Source organism: Zingiber officinale, chromosome 6A (genome assembly GCF_018446385.1).
Source record: "Zingiber officinale cultivar Zhangliang chromosome 6A, Zo_v1.1, whole genome shotgun sequence".
Taxonomy (NCBI): Eukaryota; Viridiplantae; Streptophyta; class Magnoliopsida; order Zingiberales; family Zingiberaceae; genus Zingiber; species Zingiber officinale.
The window spans coordinates 47567650-47580191 of NC_055997.1; the positions used below are offsets into that span (position 1 = coordinate 47567650).

The 12542-nt window shown below is 34.4% G+C and overlaps 1 protein-coding gene across 1 annotated transcript; it reads right to left on the minus strand.

Moving 5' to 3' along the window:
- Positions 1–3696: 3696 nt before the first annotated feature.
- Positions 3697–8439, minus strand: LOC121994785 (protein MALE DISCOVERER 2-like). The gene is made up of 12 exons (XM_042548706.1): positions 8334–8439; positions 8109–8241; positions 6536–6679; positions 6312–6449; positions 6096–6191; positions 5936–6027; positions 5407–5850; positions 5017–5207; positions 4758–4890; positions 4514–4668; positions 4229–4414; positions 3697–4107 (listed from the first exon to the last, which is right to left on the minus strand). The coding sequence occupies exons 1-12, from the start codon at positions 8437–8439 to the stop codon at positions 3847–3849; spliced, it is 2079 nt and encodes a 692-aa protein (XP_042404640.1). The 3' UTR covers positions 3697–3846.
- Between the last annotated feature and the right edge of the window lie 4103 nt (positions 8440–12542).

Sequence of the window (12542 nt, forward strand, 5' to 3'; positions counted from 1 at the left end):
CTTAACTATAAAATTATATTAGTACATTATGTGTGTATAGAGCAGGACCATTTGAGGTTGTTCCTTTTATACTGACTGCATAAAAGAACAGAACCTCTATTATTATGGATGTGCGTACTCTTAATCCCGATATAATAATAAGCACATGTACTTAGTATTTATTTTTTTAATTTATCAAAAGGTGGAATTTATTCGTTAAATCAATAGGCCCCATAAGTTGAGAAATAATATTATTTATATGGTGTGTTGTTGATTATAGAAGAAAACTGTGTCCTATTTATTAGGATGATGATGTCCATTTGAGGAGCTCATAAGGATTGTCATGTAAACCCTGCAGGTGGACTTAGTTCCGACATGACAATGAAGTTGAGTGATACTACTCTTGGAGCTAGATGTCAATTAAGTGAGTTGTCAGTAACTCATTTAATTAATGGACATTGGATATCTTAAAAACAAGGAGATTAACGCACTCATGATAAGAATGAGCTCATAATGTAATATGGGATTGGTGAGCTAGTTCAATAATAACTCTTTAGTGGTATGAGTTATTATTGATGAACTTGAGTTGGGTGATCGAGTCGAACACAGGAAGCTCAAGTTCATCAGGAGGCCAAAATCAATTCCTCCTCTAGGTCTCTGTTGTAGCCTCTATGTATAAAGCCTCGCATCCACCCAAGTCATCCTTATGGCCAGTCACATCCTTGCTTGGTGCCCAAGCAAGGGGTCGGCCACCCGTTGCTTGGTGCCCAAGCAAGGGGCCAGCCAAGATGGGTTTAAAAGTGGGTTTTTAATTTTTTTTAAATCTTTCTTTTTTAGCCATCTACAATGTTTTAAAATAGAGATTTTAAATTTTAAAAACTTTCCTTTTTTGAAGTCATCCACATGGTTTTAAAAGAGAGTTTTAAATTTAAAAAATCTTTCCTTTTGTAGTCATCTACAATGGTTTAAAAGAGAGATTTTATTTTTGTTAAAACTATCCTTTTTTGTAACCATGATTTAAAAGAGAGGTTTAATTTTAAAAATCTTTCCTTTTTGTAGACATCTACAATGTTTAAAAGAGGGATTTTTTATTTTAAAACTTTCCTTTTATAGTCATCCACAATAGGAAATTTAAAAGAAAGATTTTAATTGTTGTTAAAATCTTTCCTTTTTATACATTACCAAGGATTATAAAAGATGATAGATGGTGCCTTAGAGGTAATAATTATCTACACAATTTCTATTCCTCTTCTATTCTCCTTGTGGCTGATCCCCTCATATTCTTATTCTCCCCTTGCTTCTCACCTAAGGCATGTGGCATCAAGAGGCTTCAACCATCTTGTGGTCGGCAGGTTGCAAGGAAGAAATAAAAACAAGCGGTGGTGTTCCTAACTTTGATCCCTTGGTGGTCGAAAGTCTTGGAAGAAAGAAGGACTTGGGTGGTTTTTGCGTCTTGGTAGATCGTCGCCCACACGATGTCCAAGAGGAGGAGAGGAATACAGCAGAAGATCAAGAGGTCTTTAAGCTACAAAGAAATGTATAACTAGTTAATTGTTTCCACTGTGTACTAGTTTATTTTTCCTTTATATGGATCATGAAGTACCAACACAATAGGCTAGCGATCTTGTGCTTTGATTGAGGTCTCTGTAGTTTAACCTAGGGTTTACTATAAGGAGTTTAAATATTCAATTTCTTTGAAAGACTTTAACTAGGAAGTGGTGGATGATCCCATACCCAAGAAGGCCGAGTGTCTCACCAACGACCTGGAAGTCAATCCTTGAAATAGATATTTAATCAACTTATGTAATATGGTTTAACTTCCGATGAACACATGGGTTGAACTTGGATTAATAATGTTAAGTTTCGTTTGCAATCTAAGTTTAACTTCTGAAAAGCACATGGGTTGCCAGGAACTTGTACAAATTTTTGTATAGGGGAAACAGAACGGAATTCCGAGTAGTGCCAACAATTTCTGCCATCTAGAATAGAGCTCACCTGAACCCATTTTTCGGCATTTTCCTTGAGCAAACTTCTGCTCCGGCTTCTCGTCCCTTGGAACCGTCGTGTGTTTCCTTCTCGTCTGTCAACGTATTTTTCCCCAGTACCTCATCCCTAAGACACATCAAGCCCATCGACTCTCTCCCTTGTCATCTTTATCACTAGCTGCGTCTTTCGCTCGACTTCCTGCGCTCCTAAGTTCCTACACACTTAGACACAAGATATTAAATATATACAGGACCTAACTTAACTTGGTTGATCATATCAAAATCACCTTGATGTACCTACACCTAGGTTTGTTTATGGACAGATCAAGCCTAGGTGACTCAAGTTGGCAAAATTGAATTATCTTATTTTGTTTGAAAGTTGACATAGAGTAGTGTTAGGGTAGACTAGGTATTCTATGTTGACTTAGGATTTTATTAGTACGAGCTAACTTTGAAGTGTTAGCTTCTAACCATTTGAAACGCTTGAGCTAGATTGACCTAGCCTTTTCTTAGGTTGGCCTAATGACAACATGATTGTTGGGACCAGAATTTGGTTGACCAAACTTTTTCTTAGGTTGGCCTAATGACAACATGATAGTTAGGACCATTATTTAAAATCTTTTGGATGCCATTTTGGTATCATTAGTTCTCATTCTTTCATACTTAAAATGCCTGCATTGCTTATGGTCTTCTCTTGACATCCAAGAACTTGGGATCTTTGGTTGTAAGCGTCATTGAATCTAAAAATTACTTAGTAATATCTTTTGATGTAAACCTATAAGTCTATATTTATTAGGTGAGATAGAAGAGTTATTTTACTCTTGTAGTCACTGTTATATCTTTTGGGAAGTGGTTGCTTCTAGAGACTCACTTAGTCCGTTTGCTTGATTTTACCAACCTATTCGACCTAACTGGTGGGTGTGCTCAATTGATTTGTCTAGCTTCTCTCTCTCATTTGACCTACTAAACTAGACCAACTAGTTGATCAACCTATATAGACTCTAGTCACCTAACTAGTTGATCACTAGATGACTCATCTCATGCGATCAACAATTTGATGCTTTGTTGACCAACTTGCTCGTCTTGTTTTTCACTTTGTTTGACATGATAGCTTTGCTCAACCCCTTCATTCAACCAAACTGGAATACTCCAATATAATTGGTCAATTTTAATTTCGTCCCATCCAATATGCTCAGCATATCTAATTGGATCAACTCAGACAATCAACCATCAAATTAATTTCGTCTCCGGTGAGCAATATTTTATAAGAAGTAATAAATGAATGTTTAATGTTTATTTAGAGTGTGGCAGTTTTGGCGAAATTAAAATGATGGATAAGGATGAACTCTAAATTAATCAATTTTGCATTCTCTCTAAAATATTTATTCAAATAAATAGTAAAAATAACTTTAAAATTTATTATAAACTTACACTCTCTCTCTCTCATCACCAAGCTAATCTTGCTCCTAAATAAACAAGCCTTATCTCCCAAGGACCTTAATTATCAACTGGCACATCCTCATCTTAAACTACAATAAAAGAACCAACATCGATCCTTCCTTTCATAGTTCAACCAATTCAATTCAATTATATTATATTATATTATATTTTATTTTATTTTATTGCTAAAATTTGTATATAAAATGGCAAACAACATAACAATATAGTACAAGTGCTTGTTAAGAATACTATTGAACTCATCAAAATAGCATCCGGAAAGCATTATCTTGTCGTCGCCATCTCTCTGAAAGCAAATTATATGAGACCTCCAATTATTTGCTAAAGTGATAGTGAGACATCAAAGAAGTGCTATTTGAATTGATATATATGATTGTCAATTAATGAACAAAGCTATGATTTGCGTGATGAGTATCCACAATAATTAACTTGCTTCCACAGAGAGGATCTCCAATTCTGCCCACCAAAGAGGAGAAAGCCTTGGTATGGCTGCTTCAGGCGAAATGTCTATAATCTTTCTCAGTTTAGATGTCACTTCCCTCATAGATGGCCTATTTCTGGGGTCGGAGCTAGTACAATCTTGGATGACCTCACAAACTATACGAAACTCCTCCTCGCTGTGAGATTTAACATTGGAATCAACAAATGAACTAGGACCACCATCACCCTTTAAGTATCCTGTAACCTGTTATTTAATTTATATATACATATATATACATATATATAAAAGACTTAGATTTGTATATAACCACTATCTTTTGATAAAAAGAGAGGTAACCACTATCTATTTTAACATGTTAGTTTACCAAGTTCAAAATAGAGCCTTCTTCTTCACGTTGGATGACCTTTCCGGAGACTATCTCCATCAATAATACTCCGAAGCTATAAACATTATTTGCAGGATCATATAAGGTATCATAATTATTGAGATAATCCTTTACACCCAATTTTCCCTGGTCAATAATTTCTTTCCAAACACTGATATCTACAATCTGCATTAAATTTAAATGTAGCACAGAAGATCATATATATCTCAACCCAAAGAGAAGTGAAACTCATGCAATTGATGATATAAATAGATCAAGTTATACCTTTGCGGCATAGTCTTCAGTGACCAGGATGGACCTTGACCTTAAGTTGGGGTGTTGAATGGGTGGATCCAACTCGTGTATGTGTTGGAGACAATAAGCGATCCCCATGATGACCCTCATTCTAGCATTCCAATCGAGAAGTTCAAATTCTTCTCCTGAAAAAAATGAAACTTTGGTATAAGTTTGATCTATTGCCGACGAGCTCATTTATAGGTCAAATAATTTTTATAGAGAACGAACCTACCATGAAGATGCTCATAAAGCGAACCATTAGACGCATATTCCAAAACCATCATTCTCATAAAAGGTTCATCCTCTTCGCAGTAACCAAGGAGATTAATGAAGTTCTTGTGATTTATGCGAGAAAGTGCCTCAACCTACATTCCAAGAAAGCATGGAGATATCAATTAACATTGCATTTATCATCATCTAACAATAAAAATATTCAATTTGTACTAAAACATAGAAGGGAACTTGCTAAACAGGTACCAAGAACTATAAACCTTTTTCCTAAAAAGCTTTTCTGATTCCTTTGACCATTCCTTGGCAGAGGTGATAGTTGTTGACACAACTGCTATCTCTACACCACTTGATAATATTCCTTTGTATACAGTAAAGGCTGGATAACTTAGAACAATATTGCTGAATTCCTCACAGGCAGCTTCAAGCTCCAAGCGTTTTAATTTTGGTACCCCTGAAGATAGGCATACCAACACGCATGAAGAAAACAAAATTTTAATTTGAAGTATAAGTTAATTCCAAATGTAATAATTAGAAGTGAAAGCATCTTTTGCATTAGTTAGTAGTTTTCCAACAATTTCCAGAACTAAGCATGTTATGCCAATTATCATACCATTGATGACAAAAATTTGAGGAAAGAACAAAAAATGTACCAGTTACAAGTGCTTTTTGTAGTTGACCACTCAATCCTGTTTTCCATGGACCTATATTAGCTCCATCCTTTCTGCGGCAAACTAGAACGATGCATGCTGCCAAGGTAAGTAGTAAAGCGGCTGCTGAAATAATAAGAATATATGTCCATGTTGATATACTTTCACTTGATGGAATTTCATTTCCCGCAGGTTTTGTTGGTTCAGCAGTTGGAGAAACTGATTGTGGATTTGGAAGAGGTATAGGAGCTTCAGAGGGATTAAGTCTAGATTTTGATATCAATGCAGGAAATGAACCACTTGTAGTAGTTAAAACGCTGACGATTTGATTTATAGGGCCACCATTTACAGGATTAGCATAGAGATTCTTAGTTGCTTCAGCTAACTTACGTCGGGGAACATAATGTATCTGTGTATTCATCATTATGTATGTCTTGCAAAAATCAGCTACAATCAAGAAAAATGATTGTTATAAGTGTATCAAAAAAAAAGTTGGCTCAAAAACAGCAAATAACAAGTGTACGTATGTTACCATTTTGATTGCCATCCCTTTGTTGATGATCATTAAAAATATGTTCACATTTGAAGCATGGAAGGAAATTTCTTCTGTTGTTTAGAATGTAACTAATACGTTACGCAAACATTGTCAATAGTAAAAAATGCATTGAATAAGAAAAAACCAAAACACTCACAAACGAGTTGTGCTAAAGATTTGTATGATTCTTCCTTCAAGCATGACTAGAAAGGAATTAATTTTCTTCAGTTTCTCCCAGCTTGTCTCCCAGAAACTGACATTTGATTGATGAAAACATGAAATAGAATTCGTTTTTCAACTTACAAAAACTTATATAGCACCGAGAAGAACAAGCTACAATATGCTATACAAATGTCCATAAATAAGGGCTTACCGATGCCCAACTTTTCTGTTTAGAGGTTGTAGATCATCAGCTGCATCACATGAATGATTCCAATCTTGTATTTGATCGGCGTGCTTGTTAGACTTTTCAGCAGATGTTCTGCTTTGGAATTTGTTGTGGCAAAGCAAACTGCAAGAACGAAAAATGATTGGCCCTGATAACTTAATTTGCTAATCATCTAATTGAACATATGAAATCTAGGATCGGAGACTAACAGATGTTTTAGAGAGTGCATTTCTACAATCTCCTTGGGTATTGTACCAGTTAGCTTATTGTTTCTCAAGTCCAAGAGCTCCAACTTAGTTAGCCCTCCAATTTCCTTTGGGATAACTCCAGAAAATCTGTTCCTGTTAAGGACACTGATGACACAACCAGTTATGGCATTTCAATAACGATTAGAATACGAGCACTGGTAGATTTCACAACAATATTTGAGATAGTAAGTATAGATGCACGATAACTATTATCTATTGAGTTCTTTATTAAGTTTTCTTCCTTTTAAGTGTAAAATACAACTGAGTTTACTATGATCTTAAAAGTTCCAAAAAGTTTTTATTTAGTTAACTATTTTTAACCTAAAACTAACTAAAACTAATGACTTATGGATGACTTTTCTACACTTTTTTTAAATATTAATTTCTTACTCACATAAAAAATAAATTTTATAATATTTTATTCTCAAAATAAATTGTTAATTGATTAATTATTTAAAAATTAATTCCAGTGTGATATCTTAACTAGATTCTAAAAGCTTCGAGTGTGAATAATAAAATTATTTTTTTCATTTGATTGATGATCTATTTTTGTGTAGTTGAAAAATAAGATTGAGACAAATAACAAATATATTAAAACACACGATATGAATAATAAAAAAATTATTTAGTTAGATTATTATTGCTTAAAAAAGACAAAATGGGATGGATCATAAGATATCCTTTACTCATTCGAACAAAACATAATTTTACATGGAGAAGAACCACCTCTATTTGAGGCCAATTATTTCAAACAAAACAGTTGTTAGGATAATGAATTTTTGGGAATTTTGTTGGTGTTTAATAGACTTTAAATGATTCTTTTTCTAGCCACTTATATCTAATAAACTTGATCATTTATTTGATACATTATCAATTCCAAGCACCTTTTAACCAAAGATATAAAATGAAAGAAGAAAATATAATCCATTTAGGCATCATCTTAATTATGTTCAAATATGATCATAAAATTAATTGCACTTACAGAGCTCTCAAATGCCTGAGCTTTCCAAGGTCAGATGACAAAGTTCCTTGTAGAGAAAACTCTATCAAGGTCCTGCACATGGGTAACAATTTTGGACTTGAATTCTTCAAACGAATTTGTAACAGAAAATTAGAATATATATATATAGGAAATAAGGCAGAAGATAATGAAACATAAACAGAATGTAGTGCCACTAGTCTAATCTTTCTCTTCCTAAGATGATTATATATCAAGTTCCATCAGATGAAAGTCCCAAGGTGGCACATTCTTGGTCATATTACTGAAACTATTATTTTTAGGGATAAAATGAATAGAAGAGAGAAGGCAACCATCAAGCAAGTATTTCTTTTGATCGTCAACTAAAATAGTTTTCTACTGACACAATTCTTGTCTACAATTGTATCTATGTGATATTTAGATAAATACATGACATCCCGAGGTTGTGTTATCCTTATGTGTTGAGTTTCTAATCAGACTAAGCTTACTAGTTGGTGTTTGGGCAATCAATGAAGGAATGAAAATGACAACAATTAAAGGAGTCGGTCAATGTACAAGTTGAAAACTTTGCCATCAACACAATTAACACCGTTCCAATTGCAGGGGTTCCTGTCGCTAGGATTCCAATTCTCCAAGGCGCCAAAAGGATCAGCCTCCACTCTCGATCGGAACTCCAATAGAGCCAACCCTTCAATGGAATGCAAAATTTCTTAAGAAATACACCTTAACTACCAATTTAAGCTCTAGAGCATGGAGAAATTGCCGAAAAAAAGCACATGCCTTCAAAGTTAATGGCCAAACTTTCACCGCTGAGGAGGTAGATCATCAGAACCACACATAGCACCCTATGCAAATTGAACCTTAACAACTTCCTTCTTCCCTCCATTTTTCTCAAGCTCAATCTCCAATGGAATGCCAGGAAACAAAAGCTATACGCACTCCCCCTCTTCGACTTCTAGTGATCGAAATCGATGAGGGAATAACTTCATAATCGGCTCACCCTTGGAACTGGAGGGACCTCAATCAACTCAATATCCATCCATCATTTTTGGAGGAGTAATTAGGAAGCCATCTCATGCTAGAGAGAAGGACGGAGTTGAAGGATGCATTGGTAGCTAGAAGAAAACTGATTCTTGAAAAGAAAAAGGGTAAAAATAACGTGGTGATAAGAGGAACAAAAGGAGAGAAGGAGAGAGAGGGTGGGAAATTAATCCTTGAAAAGAGAAGGAGAGAAAAAAATGGTTACACGCTGGCCAAGAGGAGGAAGGAAAAGGAGAAGAGGAGGGAGGCGACAAAAATTGAACGTGAAAAAAAATATTCTTGAAAAAAAAATGGGAGGAAAAAAAACGATAGTCAAATGGTGGGAGGGGAATTGAAAGAACAAGAGGAGAAGCCGGAGGATGGAGAGACAGATGGCCATGGAGTTTAATTTTTTTTTTAAGAAATTAATAAATGCAATTTCTATTTTTTGAAGTGGCAAAAATAGATTATTTCAAGTCAATAGTTTTCAAAGAAATATTTTTTAAAAAATTTACAAAAAAGCATAAAATTTTAAATATTGATTTCCTTTGGTAAATTTAATTCCTCCTCTTAATAATTTCGTAAGTACAAAATTGTAAACTTAGAGACATTATTGTGGAAGCTCTAGTAGTAATAATTAATATGCATATATTATATATATTTTTTTAGCATTATTTGATATACATCTATTTACATTTCATTAATATAATTTATGTTTATTACACTTTATTTTATTATTATGTCATATTTCCACTTCAGACAAAAACACTCAGTCGTGTCGTGCCCAAAGGCACCGTCATGCTTTTATTCCTAGAAAATCCCACGGTCCGGTCGTGCCCTGAGGCATGGTTGTGCCTCTATTTTCCAAGGATACTCATGAGCTGGTCGTGCCCTTAGGCACGATCATGCCTACCTTGAGTCGTGGCACACACTTCATAGCCTTGCCTTGAGGCATGGTCATGTGGCGGAGAAAGCGAGGCGGTCGTGTACCCCTCCTATAAAAGGGGATTTTCTCCCCTTTCGACCTATCTTGGGTTTAGGGTTCTGCCTCTTTCCTTGGGGAAAGGTTCTTCCATTTGGAGAAATCTTAGAACCTCTTCCAAGAGCCACCATTAATGATCCCGTTCTCCTTTGGAGCAAGGGAACACCTCCAACAACTTTAGAATTCATAAATAAACATTTCTCTTCTCTTTATTTTATGTATTGAGTTGTAGAATGATATTTCTTTGTATATTGATTGTGTCTCCCTTTTCTATGGAGTAGATTCTCATAATTTTAGATGTAGGGAGTAATTATGATGTGATATTGATGTATGAACTATGTAATTTCTCATTTCCTTGTTCAATGATATGTTTATAACTTGTTCTATTGTATTGTGCCTTGTATATATTGACAAAATATGTGCGAGGTCAATACACTTAGATGTAGAGGATCGGTCATCGTGTAGACGAGGTACTCTGGATTGTATAATCGAGAGACATTGTGAGAGAAGATATCTTTTTAACCGGACTTCCTAGAATATTGCCTTGAAATAGAGGTCAATTCTCTACAAGGGAAGTTAATTATAGTATGATGGATTTTTCTCAACTTAATGTTAGGAAGTGACTTGTGTAATCTAGAGATTGTATTACCAGGGGCCTTATGATAGAGGGTATCCCTTTAACCAGATTTTCTCGGTTACCTCTTTACTTAATAGCATTAATCTAACATTAGAAAGTAAATAAGATAACTCTAGCGAATGTATGACCAGGGGGTCATAGGGTATCCCTTTAGCTAAACTTTCTAGAGTTACTTCTTTACTTAATGACATTGAAAATTGGTGTAAACTCTCTAGTACAATCTTAGCAGGGTTGTGTTAGATTTTGGTTAGAATTCCTATAAGAGTGTAAGCAAGGATTTCAAGAGATAAACAATTCATAGAGACATTAATTAACATCATAGTGAAACTGAAATCTTAGAATCTCTCCTAAATCCTATTAGGATGTATACTAAAAGTCTAGCTTTTGGTATAAACATTTATCTAGAAATAAGAATCACATTGGTCAAATATCTATATTTATGATAAATGTAGTTGTTCAATTAATTTATATTGTAGATAACATGGTGTGTGGTGTCACACACAGAGGATCATGTTATCAGCACCTTATAAATTATAAACAGTAGCTCACGACCAAGATAGAAAGGAACAAACCATTGGAAGGTCGTAGTGTAATTGGGTATTAGTTTATATCTTAACTATATAATTACACTAGTACACTTAGAGTGTATTGAGTAGGACCATTAGAGGTCGTTTCTTTTATACTGACTTTATAAAGGAACAAAGACCTCAGTTATTATGGAAGTGTGTGCTCTTAATCCTAATATAATAACAAGCACATATATTTGATATTTATTTCTTTAATTTATCAATGGGTAAGATTTAGTTCGATAAATCAATAAGCCCGATAAGTTGGGAAATGATATCACTTATAGTGTGTGTTATTGATTATAGAAGGAAACTGTGTCCTAGAAATATAGGTTGAGAATGTCCCCAAGAGGAGCTCATAAGGATTGTCATGTTAAACCCTACAGGTGGACTTAGTCTGACATAATGATAAGGTTGAGTGGTACTACTCTTGAACTAAGATATTAATTAAGTGAGTTGTCAGTAACTCATTTAATTAGTGGACATTTGTTATCTTAAACATAGGGAGACTAATACACTCATAATAAGAAGGAGCCCAAAAATGTAATTTGGGATTGATGCGGTAGTTCAATAATAATTCTTTAGTGGAATGAATTATTATTGATGAAATTAAGTTGTGTATTTGGGGCGAACACGGGATGCTTAATTTCATCGGGAGACCAAAACCAATTCCTTTTCTCGGTCCCTATCATAGCCTCTTAATTATAGAGTACTATACTCACTTATACCCACCTTCTTACCCATCCTATAGGGACCGGCTAAGCTAGCTTGGAGACCAAGCTAGGGTCGGCCATAGCTTGGTTCATGGGTGAATTCATGTGGCCGGCCCTAGCTTGAACTCAAGCTTAGGTGGTCGGCCCTATTAAAATAAAAAGGAATTTTATTTTTAAAAAATTTTCTTATGTGGATAACATGATTTAAAAGAGAGTTTAAAAATTTAAATCTTTCCTTTTATAAGATTCTACAAAAGATTAAGAGAAGAGCTAAATCTCTTTCCTTATTTGTAGATTAAAAAGGTTGATTTTAATTTTGGTAAAAACTTTCCTTTTTAATCATGTTCATGATTTAAAAGAAAGTTTAAAAATTAAAAATTCTCTTTTATTAGTTTCTACAAAAGATTAAGAAAAGATTTAATATCTTTCCTTATTTGTAGATTGAAAGGAGATTTTAATTTTTAGAGATAACTTTCCTTTTTAGAAATTATCCACATGTTTAAAAGAAAGATTTTAATTTATAAAATTTCCTTTTTATTAACCAATCATGAAGGGATAAAAATTATTAGAAATTTTTTTATAAATTTCCTGAAACAAATTAGGAAGTTTTAATTCTTGTTTTAATTAAAACTTTCCTTGTTTTGAGGAGAAAGTGGCCGGCCAAGAAAATTGGAAAAAGAACATTAATTTTTAATTAATTAATTTTTCTTTTTCATGGCAAAAGAATTAAGGAAGTTTTTATTAAAATTTCCTTATTTACCAAGACCAAGGATTATAAAAGAGGGGGTAGAGGTGTCTTAATGGCTAACGACTCTATTCTTTTTCTTCCTAGGTGTGGCTGGCCCCTAGAGGTTCCCCTTCCCCTTCTCTCTTCTCCTTCTTGTGGCCGAGACTTCATCACCCCTTGGAGACATAGAAGTGGTCGGATCTAGCTTGGAGAAAAGGAGAGAAAGGAGGCTTGTTTCTTGCATCCCTTGGAGCTTGGTTGGTGGAAAAAGTTCTTCATCCTTTGGAAGTTTTTGCTTGGCCAAAACTTGAAGGAAGGAAGAAGAAGGTGCCTTGGTGGTTCTC

What these genes read in the sequence shown, in the direction of transcription:
- LOC121994785 (XM_042548706.1), bottom strand. Translation starts at nt 8,439, where the DNA reads ATGGAGGGAAGAAGGAAGTTGTTAAGGTTCAATTTGCATAGGGTGCTA. An exon ending in GATGGCAAAGTTTTCAACTT is followed by an intron (nt 6,680 to 8,108) that starts GTACATTGACCG and finishes TTGTGTCATCAG; the next exon opens with TGTCCTTAACAGGAACAGAT. An exon ending in GCTTTATGAGCATCTTCATG is followed by an intron (nt 4,669 to 4,757) that starts GTAGGTTCGTTC and finishes CATTTTTTTCAG; the next exon opens with GAGAAGAATTTGAACTTCTC.